Source organism: Marmota monax, unplaced genomic scaffold (assembly GCF_021218885.2).
Source record: "Marmota monax isolate L192 unplaced genomic scaffold, Marmota_monax_Labrador192_F-V1.1 WCK01_AAM20220418_F8-fsc00010, whole genome shotgun sequence".
NCBI lineage: Eukaryota > Metazoa > Chordata > Mammalia > Rodentia > Sciuridae > Marmota > Marmota monax.
This window is the reverse complement of record NW_026692321.1, coordinates 19,533,739-19,548,513: the sequence shown is the minus strand read 5'-3', so window position 1 is coordinate 19,548,513 and position 14,775 is coordinate 19,533,739. Positions and strand designations below refer to the sequence as shown.

The following is a 14,775-nucleotide window of genomic DNA, read 5'->3' as shown; positions in this document are numbered from 1 at the left end:
TTGTTCTTTCCTGCTCTACTAGCCCATTTTTACCTCTCCTCTCAGAAAGGAAAGCAACAGAAGCTTCAGAGCCCCAGGTGTGCACAAACTGAACTGAGTATGGGGCAGGGGAATGCTTCAGAAATAGAAATACTGCAATGAGAACAAAAGACTCTGCCCTAAATACAATGTTATCCAACATTTATTTACTCTGAGCCATGCACTTTTTACATACAGTGTCTCATTGGATATATCAACACCAAGAAATCAATATTAAGCCAGGCATGGTGGTGCATGCCTGTAATCCCATTGGCTCTGGAGGCTGAAGTAGGAGGATCACAAGTCGCAGACCAGCTTTGGCAACTTAGCAGGACCCTGTCAAAAAGTGTGGGGGGAGGCTGGGGGAGCTGGGGTGTAGTTTAATGGTGTAGTGTCCCTGGCTTCAATCACCAGGACTGGGAAAAGGAAAAAAAAAAAAAAAGGTCAATATTGTTTGACATCCTTGTTTTTCAAATCATGGAACAGACTCAGAGAAGTTCAGTTAGCAGTTAGTTGCTTAAAATCACACAGTTGGCTGAACTGATACACCTAAAATCTCCAGATATTATACTAGGCCAAAGCGTGAAATAATTTAGGGACTTTCATTTCCTGAATGAATGAAACAACTAACAGGGTGCAAATCAAAAATAAACACTCACTCACATACTATTATAAGATTTAGAGAGATCTTTCCCCAATATTGTCTCATTTGATCCTCACAACAACCCCATTAGGTTTCATATGCTTTGCTTTATATGTGGAAAAACTAAGATGCAGATTAACCAATTTCTCTAAAACCACACAGAAAGTGGCAGAACTAAGAGACAGGAAGATTTGAGAGAGAAGACAGAGACAGAGAAGACAGAGACAGAGATAGCCAGCCAGCCATAAGTCTTTGCTCTTTACTTCTCCCTCTAAGACCAACACTCTTAACAATCTCTTCATCTCTGGGTCTTAACATAATGCCAGACACATAGGAGATACTTCGTAAATATTTGCTGAATAAATGAAAGAATGAATGAGAAAGCGAAGGGAATCAAATAAGATTATGAATGAGACTTAAAAAGCTGACGCAGTCTACAAGTAATAGATTGTTGAAACAATTATCTCCATCACTGCTCTTCTCAGTCCCCGCCGGCACCGGAGGTGGAATCTCTCCTCCCAACTTGGCTAATTCCTCCCCGGGAAGGAGGGGTTCTCCAGGTGCCCAAGACCCTCGCACTTGCGTCTCTTCCCGCGCCCCCGCCGGATCATCGGCTTGAGTCCGGGGAGGAGGGATTGGGGGCCCGGGAGGCCGCCATTGGGAGGGTCGTGGGAGGAGCCCCGAGAGAACCGGGGTGGGGGGGCCGAAGGGGGGATGACGGCGGCGAGAACCCCGGCGGGGCGGGGCGGGCCCGCACGTCCCGAACGGGCTGCGGCGGAGCGCGCGGGGCCAGCTCTGCAGAAGGCGGCGGCTGGCTGGCTGGCCGGGACGGTCACATCCCGCTGCAGGGGCCGGCGGAGGGAGCCGCACTGCCCTCCGCACCGGGGACCCAGGCAAGCGGCCAGGCCGCGCCGGCAACGCCCCCAGCTCTGGGACAGACCGCGCGACCCGCGCGGACTCTGGGGTCCGCAGACCGGCAGCCGTGCCTACTCCGCCACTGTCCTCTGCCGGCAACTCGGCCTCGCGCTGCCGGCCTCGCAGGGCCAGTGCCGGAATGGGGTAGGGGCAACGCCAGAATCAGAGGATGGGCCGCCCCCTGGGCACCGAGCAGCCCCCGGAGGCCTGACCGATCGCGAGGACCGGCGGAGGTGGGTGTGGGCAGGGAGAACCGCGCACTGGGGTTGCCGCGGGTTATGCGGGGGCGGGGAAGGCGAGCGGAAAACCGGGCTGCTGTGGGCCGTGGGAAGCCTAGGAGAGCTGCTGCCCACTATGCGTTCTGGGCAGCCTCTGACTCTCACAACTCCTGCCTCTTCCAGGAGCCCCGCCTGGATGTTAAGCGGATGCTCCAGTGCCCCCTCAACGGACTATGGGGACCATGGCTTCGCTGATGCCTCTCTCCCCATATCTAAGCCCCACGGTCCTCCTGCTGGTCAGCTGTGACCTGGGCTTTGTGCGAGCAGGTGAGTAAAGACCAATGGGGGTGAGGTCAGCTGGAGCTGTGAGTGAGTGAAACCTGTTAACCTGTTAACACTGGGCACCCACAGACCGACCTCCCTCTCCTGTGAATGTGACGGTCACTCACCTCAGAGCCAACTCGGCCACTGTGTCCTGGGACGTCCCGGAAGGCAACATCGTCATTGGCTACTCCATTTCCCAGCAAGTATGAATCACCCTTCAGCTTCCCCGACCTGTGTCCTTGGATCTCTGCACATTCCTTCATTATATCCACCCTTTAAATTCCCCTCCCAGAGGTGGGGGAATCTGGGAGCTGGTGTTTCTTGGCTCACGCTGCCGTTTTCACCCTACTCCCTTGGAGTGCTTGGATAGTCCGGAGGCCCTGGTTAAGCCTTGTGGCCAGGAACTGGGGTGAGGCTGCCCTCCTCTCCCATCATCTCCCTGCAGCGGCAGAATGGCCCTGGGCAGCGTGTGATCCGGGAGGTGAACACCACCACTAGGGCCTGTGCCCTTTGGGGCCTGGCTGAAGACAGCGACTACACAGTGCAGGTCAGGAGCATTGGCCTTCGGGGAGAGAGCCCCCCAGGGCCCCGGGTGCACTTCCGAACTCTCAAGGGTTCTGACCGACTGCCCTCCAACAGCTCCAGCCCAGGTGAGGGTCTGGGCTAATGAGTTCTTTGGCTTTTTACCTGGCTTATAACCTCATATTTGCTCCCCAAGGCAAGCAATCATCTAGCTTAGATGAATAGAGGGATGATTTATTCATTGTACTGCCAGGAAAGGAAGGAAAAGCAGGTGGGCAGGGGACTGGGTATAGACTCACTGCTAATGAATTCTTTGGGGGAAGGGCTTCTAAGCTTCCTTTCACCCAACCTCGTGTCATTTCAGCTGCAGCCTGCTTGAGTGAGTTCTGTACCTGACCTGCAGCCCTCCTGACTATTGATCTCTAACCACCTGTCCATCAATGGCTTCCTCCCAGGGATAGGCTACCTTACAACTCCAGGGTCCACACTATGATGGGTCCAAACTGATTCTAATCCCCAGCATCTCCATTCTGCAGTTTTAGTGATTCCTCTGTAACTCTGGAGTCTGTTTCCTGTCTTCTCAGGTGACATCACAGTGGAGGGGCTGGATGGAGAGCGACCACTGCAGACAGGTGAAGTGGTCATCATCGTGGTGGTGTTGCTCATGTGGGCCGGTGAGTAAGCTGCTGGTTGGAGGACCAAGTACTTAGGGTGTGGGACTCAGTGAAGGGGGGAGGTGGTGAAGGTTTTTCTGTTAGGAGAAAATGGAATGGGAAAAATGACATGGGGAGATGCTTGTTTGAGGGAGGATCATCAGGACAAGTTTAAAGAGAATGAGAGGAGGCTGTTGAGAGCCCAGAGACAAAGACTGCCTGGACACCAGGAATCCAAAGATTTTCTAGAGGTTGTATGGGTATGTTGTTACTCTCAAGGTTGTGAGTGGAGAGGTTGCCATCAAGGCTTAGATGGTATTGTTGTGTTTCAGCTGTAATCGGGCTGTTCTGCCGTCAGTATGACATCATCAAGGACAATGACTCCAACAACAACCCCAAGGAGAAGGGGAAGGGGCCAGAACAGAGTCCTCAGGGAAGGCCAGTGGGAACAAGACAGGTGATATTGGGCCAATGAAGGTGGGAAGGATAATATGGGCCCAGAGGAGCAGCCAGGGAAAGGGATGAGACCAAAGAGGGGCAGGAAAAAGGGGAGAATGGAAGGTCTGGGTTGGAGGAGGCCAAAGAGAAAGGATGGCATCTACTACCTTGCTGAAATTAAAGACCCAGGTCACTTTCTTTCACAGAAAAAATCATCATCCATCAACACCATTGACGTTTGAGTGAAGATGTGTGAGTGAAGATACAGAACTAGAAGAAAGATGCAGTAACAACCTGGGGATGGGGATGGGGTGAGGTCAGGGAGAGCACATAAAGGTGATCTAACCAAGACTCTAGAGGGTAACACACTCCCATGATCTCAAGCTGGTGCCTATCCTCTTTCCACCGTGAGCAGGGACAGAAGGTAGGTCGGTTAGAGTCTGCACCTCCGGACCTAGAGAGCGGATATCAGATGAAGCATCTCCCATACCCCAGGCCCAGGGAGAGTCATTTATTCAATCCTTTCCCATTAGGTCCCAAATAGGGGCCCCATTTCACCTGCATCAGGACTCTTGGCATCCCCAGCTGCTCTCACATCTTGCCTCTGGGCCTTAGAGAGGGGTGTTTCTGTGGGTACTAGCCCTCCCCCAACCAATAACAGGAATTGCCTGGGACTAGAGGCAGATGCTGCACTGCACTACTCCAATGTCTTCCATGGAGCCTCTGGTGCTCCCTCCTCACCTGGCAGCCCCTCCAGCTGCTGGTGACCTCACTCCTTTGACATTTTTCCAATAAAGGTTCTTGAACAAACTGGAGCTGAGTTTATATTCTATGGTATGCTGAAGACAATCTCCACACCTCTTCACTTATATTTGACTGTACATGGGCATCTCACACCATCACCAACTTGACAGGGGCAGATGTATTGTGAGGCATTTGCTTTAATTCTCTGGTCTGAAATGAGTGCAGAGAGACCAGGAAGAAGGGGCATAGAAAACTAGAGCCCCAGTTTCTTTGCTTTGTTGAATGAGAAGGGAGAATACTAGAAAAGACAAAATTCTTCCTGTGCCAATGGAAATTAAGTTATGTCATATGACAGAGCCAGTAGCCTTGTCATCTTCACTGCTTACATCGCTGGCCCATCTCTACATCATAATTCTGTTTACTCCTCTGTTAACCCTATAAAAGACTGAGCAGTGTCTTGGGGACTAATGAAAGAGCAGCTACACTAATGGATCCCTCTGTGTTGCATTCTCCTATCCTGTACATTCTTTTGCCTGTTCTTCCTGCCTTTGTCTTTCCTTTCATCTCCATCTCTACCTTTGTTCATTCAAAGTCAGTAATAATTGTAATGCATAAATTTACACAACCTGCCACCATATTCAGAGGAGGAGTTTAGAAATAAAATTGAGGGGGGTTCCATGCCAAAAGAATTATAATTTTGGCTCTATGATGCATTTGTTTCCTGTGAAAATAGGGGCTATCCTCTACTCTTCCCTATTTTCCAAGAAGGAGTTGGTGGGAGTAAGAGAAATACCTGTTGACACAGGTGACCACTGTGGAGGAGAGGCTTCTGAGCCCAGAATATGTCTGAAGAGAACATGTGACACTTTCAGGAGAGTTATAAATCTACTCAACCTTGTATCATTCCACAGGAGGCAACTCCTTTACTGCATTTTGATCTCTCTGATGTGTTATAAGAAATTAAACCAAAAATTTTGAAAGGCACCCTAATCCTAACAAAGATCAAGAAATCAGTACCTTTTGTACTTAACCAATCTCCAACCCCAGGTGTGCAAGCTTTAACCTATCAGGAGAGCTCTGGTCTGACACATAAAACATCCTTATATAAGCAGCAATCTTGAACTCACCATTATCCAGTGCCCAAGTAGAGCATCTTTCATTTCCCTGGCCACTGGTTCTAAAACACTTCCCTCAGACTCTGGAAACCATCATTTCTTGGGACAGGAGTGTTACAGGCTAGAGTGACCTCGCATGGAGATAGTGAGCTAAGACTCCAGAAGGAATATAAAGAGTATTTAAATCTTCCATTTCTGGGTTGAGTCCCAGTCCGACCCCTTACTGGCTGTGTTAACTTGAGCAAGGGACACCCCTAATAGTCTCCGGGTATATAAAATAGAATAATGCGATCCTATTTAAAAGGTAGCTTTGAGCTTTAACAATATAATGTATGATTAATATTTTGCCCAGTACCATGCAGACACATCCTGTGCAAGTCGGGTTACTTATTTGTGTTTAGTTCCATCGAATGCTCTTTGTCCTATTCGCCCCCACCACCACCCGCCCGCCTCACCCACCCCGAGAATTTGAGGAGAACACTCTCAGCCACGCTGAAATGCATCAAAGAGCAAGATGACTGCGAGCCGGGGACTTGCTGAAGACTTGTGGGTGGGACTTGGTCTTTGGTTTGCATGCAGCAACGGGATTGGTTGAGGAGAGGATTCGTCAAGACTCCTCTCGGACCCGCCCAAGAGCTCACTGCGCTTGCGCACGCTATTTGCTTCGCCGAGAATCCATTTCGTGACCTTGCGTCGTGCGGGGCGCTCCGGTCGCGTACGCGTCAGCGTAGTCGCTTCGGCTGCTTGGCGGGTTGTCCAGGTAACCGCTGGAGTTGTCGCTGTCTGTAGCTTCTGAGAGACAGGTGTGCGTCATGCAGCTGAAGCACCTGAGGACCCTGCTGAGCCCTCAGGTGAGGAGTTGCGTGCCTCTTCCCTTCCCCGGACGCAGTGCGTTCCGATAAAAGTCGGGGCACTGAAGTTTATAATGATGAGCGCCTGCCGTGCGCAGAAGACTGTAAAGGATCTAGCGATCTCCGTTTGTACAGCCTTCAGTAGGCGAGGTGGACCGCTAATCACCGTAGCTTTCCGTACATTTCATAATCCGTTGTACAGCAGGCTCGGTGCCGGGGCTCTAAGGAATCCATGATCACGCGCCCTGCTGCCCCTGCCTTCAAGAGCCTCATTCCAGAGGGAGATCTGCACGTGTAGGCCACGAACATAATTCTACACAGAAGGAAATAAGCGCTTTAGGTGCAAACCCGAAAGAGGGAAGGGTGGAAGATTGAACCTTCATTCTGATCATGAAGTTTCGTCGCCTCCAATTCATAGAGGCTGGGCACTAGGGAAGGAACCCTGAACAAGGTGGACAAAGGGTGGGTTTTGGAGTTAAGAGACCAGAATCCAAGTCCCAGTTCCATTACTAATCTAGCCGTATGACCTCTGACTTTAGGCCTTATCACGCAGTTTCTGAGCATTCCACCAGCTTACAATACTAGCAAACTTAGGGACTTGGGTGAGAGTTAATGAAGTAATATACACAAAAGAGCATTGCAAACTGTAAAAAAAAAAAAAAGCAGTGTGCAAATTGATGCACAAGAGAGAACATTCAGAATTGAAAGGGCTACCATAAGGCCAGTAAGAATATCTGTCATAATTGAGTGCTCAATATACACCCGGGCAGCATAACTAAAGATGTTAGCATTGTGATTATAGAGTCAGACATACATAGATTTAAATCTTGGTTCTGCCACCTACAAACTGTGTATATAAACTTGGGAAAATTACTTAGCCTTTTTGTGCCTCAATTTCTCCCATCTGTAAAAGTTGCATTAACAGCATCTATCTTGGAATTGTGAGGTAAAATGAGATAATGTGTGTGAAGCACTTATTAAAATGCTACTCTATGGGAGTGCTTGTTAAAAGTTAGCTGCTTAGGGCTGGGAAATATATTTCCTTGCATGCACAAGGCCCAGGGTTCAATCCCCAGCACCCCCCCCCCCCCACCCACACACACACAAGTTAGCTGCTATTGTTCTATTCTCTATCTCCCTTAATCCTACAACAGTCCAGTGGGGTACAAAATGTGGAAAAAGAATTAGCCAGGCATGGTGGTGCATACCTGTAATCCCAACTACTTGGGAGGCTAAATCAGGAAGATCACAAGTTCAGGGTTAAACTGGGCAACCTAGTGAGTCAAATATAAAAAAGGATCTGGGTGTGGTGGTGCTCACCTGTAATCCCAGCAGCTCTGGAGGCTGAAGCAGGAGGATTGCAATTTCAAAGCCAACCTCAGCAATTTAGTGAGACCCTGTTTGTAAATAAATTATAAAAAGGGCTAGGGATGTGGTTCAGTGTGAAGTATCTCTGGGTTCAATCCCCAGTACCAAAAATAAAGAAGGCCTGGGGATATAGCTTAATGGTAAAGAACCCCAGGATTTGATCTCTAGTAGGGAAGAAGAGGGAGAGAGGGGGCAGGGGAGGAAGGGAGAGAGGAAGGAGGAGAGAGAGGAAGGAGAATTAATTGATTATGGTACTTCACAGAGAATGCGGCATTTGGAAAATAAAAAGGAAATTAGAAAAAAAGAAAGTTGTGCTTCTTACTCAGTAAGTTGCCCCAGAATCTATAGTTTAAAAATTGCTTTGTCCTAATGGAAAAATTGGAAATGGATTCCTCCTTCAATCTCTTAAAATAAGGTGATGTCATGATGCAGGTAGGGCCACATGCCCAGGATCAGGCACAGCCATGGAGCAGGATAATCAGCTAAAGTTGATGAATTGTCCTCAGCACTTCTAACCTAATGTAATGAAGAGCTGGAGGATGACAGTGGTGGTGGTGGTGTAACCATTTTCTGGCTCTACTTTGGGGTTTGGTCAAAAAAGCCTAATATTGGATGTAAGTGGGTTAGGAATAAAAATTGACAATGTGTTAAGCCAGAGATCTAGATTCCATGTAATTAATCACAACAGGATTGAAGCTATTATTTTAATTTTGTTTTTAGTTGTAGCTGGACACAATACCTTTATTTTATTTATCTTTATGTGGTGCTGAGGATCAAACCCAGGACCTCACATGTGCTAGGCAAGCATTCTACTGCTGAGTCACAACCCCAGCCCCAAAGTTAGGTTATTTTGTTTGTGATGCTGGGGATTGAACCCATGCCCTTGTGCTTGCAAGGCAGGCACTCAGCACTCTACCAACTGAGCTATATCCCCAGCCCTATTTTAATTTTTATTTCAAGGAGGAAAACTCTTAGGGATAGAAAAATAGAAGACCAGAGCTGGTGGTGGGAGGGTTAGACATGAAAAGAATAATCCATTAGGTGCTGATCACTTCTAACTTGGGCTTCTGTGAAGTAAGTGGTTGAGGAGGGGAAAAGTGGCATTGCTCATCCTAAGTCTCAACTCTAATTATGTAACTTCCCATTCCAAAATTTTCTCTGTCTTTCCCTTTCCTGTAAAATAAACTCAAACTCCTTAGCCTGGCCTCAAAGATCCATTCTGATCTGGCCTCAGTCTGTTTCCTGCCTTGTCTTTTCTATTCATCTAAACTAAATTACTTTTTCTCATCCAGAATTCACCTTTGCTCACGCTCTTCATTCTATTCCAGGTAATTTCCCTTTCAACTACATTCATTCTTCAAAGTTAATTTTGACCACTTTGGCATAAAATTATCTTGGGCTTCTCCAAATTATTACTGCATTATGTATGTACTTCTCTTATGGGACTTTTCCATTTCATATCATCTTATGAGATCCTAGGGCTGGGTGTGTTTTACTTTTCTCAGTAGGTGCTCAAAAACATTAATTAATAAGTAGCTAAAGACTAAACTTATTAGACCAATTAAATTTATTTCAGTATCAGTCCTGGGATATAAGGGAACAAGGAGGCCATTGCAGGGATAGATTGGTATAGGTGACTTAATGTTTTGTATTATGAGTCTAAAAGCACATTGCTGGGGCTGGGGGTGTAACCCAGTGGTAGAGTGCTTACCTAGCAGTAGTGAGGCACTGGGTTCAATCCTCAGTACCACATAAAAATAAAATAAAGGTATTGTATCCATTAAAAAAAAAAAAAGCACATTGTCCAGGATCTGACAGCCTTGGAAACCAGAATGGAACACATGTGTCTTTTTATTTTAAGGAAAACACTGTGATGGGAAGAAAATGGACCAAAATCATAATAAAACTAAGGGAATGGGAAACACTTTTGGCATTCTAGACTAGCACCTGGTGTTTATTTTTTATCCCTTTGCCTCTACAGGATGGAGCTGCAAAGGTGACCTGCATGGCCTGGTCCCAGAACAATGCCAAATTTGCTGTCTGCACAGTGGACCGAGTGGTATTGCTGTATGATGAACATGGGGAGCGGAGAGATAAATTCTCCACCAAACCAGCTGACATGAAGGTGAAGAGTACTTGTGTATACCTTAACCCACTGAGGTAGCTTTACAAACCTGGAAAACTTCTTAACCTACCTCCTAGCCATCGGCTTAGGAAATGGCCTATCCTTCTTTTTCTCAAGATGAATCGAGCCTGTTGGAGCAAACATGTACATTTTCTCCTTATCTCTTTCATGTATACTCATTATCTTTTTCTTTTTACTTTTAGTATGGCAGGAAGAGCTATATGGTAAAGGGCATGGCTTTTTCTCCTGATTCCACTAAAATTGCCATAGGACAAACTGACAATATCATCTATGTCTACAAGATTGGAGAAGACTGGTGAGGGCAGAGATTGGGGCATGGGATGGCCCAGAAAAGAAAGGGAAGGCATGAAAAATGCCTCAGTTGGGGAAGAATAGAGAGGACGGGGAGCAAAAGCCAGGCATGGAAGGCAGAGACTTTCTGGAGTCTGTTGCTATTGCTTCAGTACCTTTGTCCTGTGTGTTCTGCAATCCTATCCTGGAGTAATGAGTCTAAGGTCACCAGAAGGCCCCATGAGATCCTGACACCCAGTGTGATGTTTTTTTCTTTGCTGTTTTGTTCCAGAGCTTTTCAGGGTCTCTCTCATGCCTCCTTTAAGAACTCCTCCAGGGAGGGCAGGATACACTAGGACCAGGAAAGTTATCTGGTCTTTCCTTCCTTGCTTCAGCATCATTTTTGGCAATTTATATATGGAAGTGGGTTTTTGGTGGGTTTTTTGTGGTTTTTTTTTGTTTGTTTGTTTGTTTGTTTGTTTTGGTACTGAGGATGAAACCCAGGGGCACTTAACCACTGAGCCACATCCCCAGCCCTTTTTATTTTTTATTTTGAGACAAGGTCTTGCTAAGTTGCTTAGGGCCTCACTAAGTTGCTGAGGGTGGCTTTGAACTTATTGTCCTGCCTCGGCCTCCAAGTTGCTGGGATTACAGGTATGGGTCACTTCCATACTTCACCCAGTATCGAAGTGGTTTTTAATGTATTTCTCATTTTATTTGGCAGGGGTGACAAGAAAGTCATCTGCAACAAGTTCATCCAGACGGTAAGGTTCAGACCAGTCCCTGGAGCTTAACTTGAGTAAAACATATTGATATATCTGCTTGTAAATGTAACCAGGAGTTGGCATTTTATAACATGTCAATATGACTTTTCCTACTGCAAGGATGAAGGTTGCCTGGCAGCTCGTTTGCTTTCCTTTTATGAGCCCAGTTGTATCCCCTTCTTTCCTTCCCTGTGGAAGACTAGGATGGTAGTGTGTGGTGGGGTGGCCAGGTTGTGCTAAGCCACAAAAGCAGGGTTACCCTTTTCACCATTTCTTTCACATAGAGTGCTGTTACTTGTCTGCAATGGCCTGCAGAATACATCATTGTCTTTGGACTGGCTGAAGGCAAGGTAAAGGAGGGAAGGGAGACACGAGAGAAGTGGTAGGTGGAGATAATGGGTCTGGAAAGAGAAATATGATTCATTTTCTCCCTTCAGACCAAGTTGTGTGTTGGGGGTGGAGAATACATAGGGACCAGTTTTGTGCATTTTGTTTTTTTTCTTAGGGCCTGGGTGAAATTGAAAGTTGCCTAACCAGACTTGTATCCATTCTTCCATTTTCAGGTTCGTTTAGCAAACACTAAAACTAATAAATCATCTACTATCTATGGGACGGATTCTTATGTTGTGTCACTGACAACAAAGTGAGTAAGAAAGAGAATATCATGAGGGCTTAGAAATGTCAGGATAAAGCTGTTGGAGGTCTAGATTGGGAGATCATAGTGTGAAATATGGAACCACATGTAGAATAGGGTTTGACAGAGAAGAGAACTTTCTTGGAGAGACAGAATAACCTCCTCCTCTACTTCTTACCTTTACTCCTTTTCTCTCTTTGTTTTTTAGTTGCTCTGGGAAAGGGATTCTCTCTGGTCATGCAGATGGTACCATCGTTAGGTATTTCTTTGATGATGAAGGCTCCGGAGAGTCACAGGTATAAATAAAGGATGCCCTGGAATAGGACTAAAGGAAGTTTCAGGAGCCCTCCTAGAGGAGACTGGACATCTAAGGCACTAAGATTGAAGCACTAGGGGAAGAGGCTGGAGGATGAGATCTCAGGATCTCAGGGAGAGAAAGAGTTGGATGTGGCCACAGAGAAGAATCATGTTCAGAAAGCTGGAGTTTATTATTTATAAGAAGGGATGATTCAGGTCTGGAGAACCTTAAGGCAAAGGGAAATAAGACTCTGAGGGGAAAGAAAAATGAAAATTATCCTCATTTACATATATAAATTCATAGGAAAAAAGTTAACTGTTTAGAAAAGGACAACATGGATGTTTTGCTCTGTATAATTCAGTATTGTTTGAATCATTTACCTTATAATTACTTGTATAATAACTAAATTTAGCCCTCCTAAAAAAAGGAGGAACCATATGCTCTCTGTGGTCCTAGACTATATTGGTTAATGTGTAAGACATCTCCCCTATATGGCTTTACTAGGTGCATATTAGAGATCTCCAGCATGTCACTATTTTGTGAATATGGCCTAGAACTCAAGGCCATAGCTTTATATGTTGTGTGTATATATGTGAGACAGAAAGGTAACTTGTGGAATCTTCAGGATTAAGATGTGTTGGGGTGGGAAAATATTGGAAGAAATATTTCTACAGGGTAGGATGGTCAAATGGGTTATGAGGTACTGAGAATGAGGAATTTCAGGGCAGAACCCTCTACTTCTATCTTAGGGGAAGTTGGTTAACCACCCATGCCCACCCTATGCCTTGGCTTGGGCCACCAACAGCATTGTAGCTGCTGGCTGTGATCGGAGGATTGTGGCCTATGGAAAGGAAGGCCATGTGCTGCAGACTTTTGATTATAGCCGTGACCCTCAAGAGCGGGAGTTCACCACAGCTGCAGCAAGTCCTGGGGGTCAGTCCGTTGTGCTTGGAAGTTATGACAGGTAGGTTGGCTTTCTGGTGTCATCTTCTGCCTCCTTTTCCTGTGAACCCTCTGCTGTAGTCAAATTATTCTGAACCAGAGTAAGAGACTAGTCAGAATCAAGTATATGTTGAAGGAGATTCTCAGATTATAAATCATGCTCTTTCCCCTTCCTGTTTCTATCATGCCTTGGCATACTGGCACTTCTAAAATGTACCATTCTTGTGTTTTGTCTCTGTGCCTCTTCCTGGGATTCTACAGCAGAATCATTTCCTATTTCTTTGTGTTTCCATTGCTCCTTTCAGACCACTGGCTTAGAGTTTATCACATTATATTATAGTTTATTGCTTGTGTCTGTGGCTATAATGAAGAATCCTTGAGAGAAGGGCTTATTACTTACCCTCTTATCTCCAGTGCTTAGATTAGCATCTAGTGCAGGATATACAGTCAATGTTTGGTGAATGAAGAAATGAATGAATTAATATAGTAAATGTTAACATTAGATAAACAGCTAGGGTCTGGGACCAATCACTTCTTGGGAGCATGATTTACCCTGGCTTTGTCAGTCTCGGTTTCTATCTCCTTCAATCATATGTAACTGCTCATATTCTTTTCTTTCTTCCCTTACTCCTACCATTTCTCCATTTCCCTTTTTATATTTCTGTACTACTGACTGTTCATTTTTCTTACCTACCCTCATCTGTTGTTTTCTCCACTCCCATCACTCTTATTCCATTACATTTTGCCTTGATTTTTCCCAACTTCCTTTACCACTTTTTTGTCCTCCCTCAGTAGACTGCCTAGCTTGTCTATTCTCTGATTTCCTTTCTTCTCTGATATAGCAAGATTGATTTCCTTCAGTTACTAGTTTATTTTCACTCTTTTGCTCAAAGTTCATCTCTTCTAAAAGTCACATACTTCATTTCAGACTTCGGGTACTCAACTGGAGCCCTCGAAGAAGCATCTGGGAAGAAGCCAAGCCCAAGGAGATTGCCAATTTGTACACTGTCACTGCCTTGGCCTGGAAGCGGGATGGCTCAAGACTTTGTGCAGTATGTTACTAGTAGCCCCTTTCTGGATTGGTGATTTTCTCCAAACTAGGAAAAAAATCCTGCCTACCCTAAAACACTCTCCCTTGGCACTAGAGAATCCTTTTGATTCCAATCTAAAAATCTGGTGTTAAAGCCAAGAGAGAGAGAGAGATATCCTTTTTCAGAGGCTCCAAAGGACAGAGTTTGGTAGGCAGGGCTTATTTCTCCCTCATTATTCCATGCATGTATGATGTCCTCGAGGCCTGTATTTGCTGCCTCTTTTCTTCTGGACTTCTGAAACACACCAACCCTTTTGTAACAACTCTTTTCTAGATTCTAAAGCATAGATTTGGGGGATGTCTCTAGATAGCCTCTCCATGCCAGTGTACTGTGTGTCTTATGTTTTATACTGTCACTTTCCTTTCTAGGGCACACTCTGTGGTGGGGTGGAACAGTTTGACTGCTGTCTTCGAAGGAGTATTTACAAGAACAAGTTCGAGTTAACATATGTGGGACCTAGCCAGGTGAACACCAAGATCTTGCTTGGCTCTTTCACTTTTTTAACACTTCCCTGCCTGCTAGCCTCAACCACAGTGTCAAATTTAAGCTTCACTCATCTGACAGAGCTATTCTGAGGGATAGAATGTGTCAGGGAAACTCACTAGCAACTTTTCCTGCTATAATTCTCCCACCACCATATTGTAAGAAGAGGTTTAAGCACCAGGCTTAAGAAGTACAGAGATTGCCAGTTCCATCTTCCTTGTTTAAAATAGTTGCTGCCTATCCACTATAAACTGGGCAAGTAAACTCTGTTGTTTTAGGACCCATGAATGCTCATGTATGATGTTGCAAGTTAATTTGTCGTTCCCCAGCCTACTTTT

General features: G+C 45.8%; 2 protein-coding genes across 3 annotated transcripts in view; both read left to right on the top strand.

The window, feature by feature from the left end:
- Positions 1 to 1,442: 1,442 nt before the first annotated feature.
- On the top strand, positions 1,443 to 4,546 carry Fndc4 (fibronectin type III domain containing 4). The gene is made up of 7 exons (XM_046441510.2): positions 1,443 to 1,809; positions 1,978 to 2,121; positions 2,206 to 2,321; positions 2,564 to 2,768; positions 3,225 to 3,314; positions 3,626 to 3,750; positions 3,938 to 4,546. The coding sequence occupies exons 2-7, from the start codon at positions 2,028 to 2,030 to the stop codon at positions 3,971 to 3,973; spliced, it is 666 nt and encodes a 221-aa protein (XP_046297466.1). The 5' UTR covers positions 1,443 to 1,809; positions 1,978 to 2,027; the 3' UTR covers positions 3,974 to 4,546.
- Positions 4,547 to 6,257: 1,711 nt separating this feature from the next.
- The window catches only part of Ift172 (intraflagellar transport 172), a 36,714-nt gene continuing 28,196 nt past the window's right edge, over positions 6,258 to 14,775 (top strand). The window contains exons 1-10 of one of the 2 annotated variants that reach the window (XM_046441504.2): positions 6,258 to 6,441; positions 9,791 to 9,934; positions 10,138 to 10,250; positions 10,950 to 10,989; positions 11,274 to 11,339; positions 11,553 to 11,632; positions 11,832 to 11,919; positions 12,671 to 12,885; positions 13,792 to 13,915; positions 14,323 to 14,418. In XM_046441504.2, the coding sequence (XP_046297460.1) occupies positions 6,403 to 6,441; positions 9,791 to 9,934; positions 10,138 to 10,250; positions 10,950 to 10,989; positions 11,274 to 11,339; positions 11,553 to 11,632; positions 11,832 to 11,919; positions 12,671 to 12,885; positions 13,792 to 13,915; positions 14,323 to 14,418 (1,005 nt within the window). In that variant the 5' untranslated portion in view covers positions 6,258 to 6,402. Of the gene's footprint in view, positions 6,442 to 9,790; positions 9,935 to 10,137; positions 10,251 to 10,949; positions 10,990 to 11,273; positions 11,340 to 11,552; positions 11,633 to 11,831; positions 11,920 to 12,670; positions 12,886 to 13,791; positions 13,916 to 14,322; positions 14,419 to 14,775 lie in introns of those variants that run through there. The other variant, XM_046441505.2, reaches the window with a different exon arrangement.

Bases quoted from the DNA above. Each gene is read 5' to 3' on its own strand.
- Fndc4 (XM_046441510.2), top strand. From the start codon at position 2,028: ATGGGGACCATGGCTTCGCTGATGCCTCTCTCCCCATATCTAAGCCCC. The intron at 3,315-3,625 runs GTGAGTAAGCTG...GTTGTGTTTCAG, and splicing joins GGTGTTGCTCATGTGGGCCG to CTGTAATCGGGCTGTTCTGC. The intron at 3,751-3,937 runs GTGATATTGGGC...TTTCTTTCACAG, and splicing joins GGCCAGTGGGAACAAGACAG to AAAAAATCATCATCCATCAA.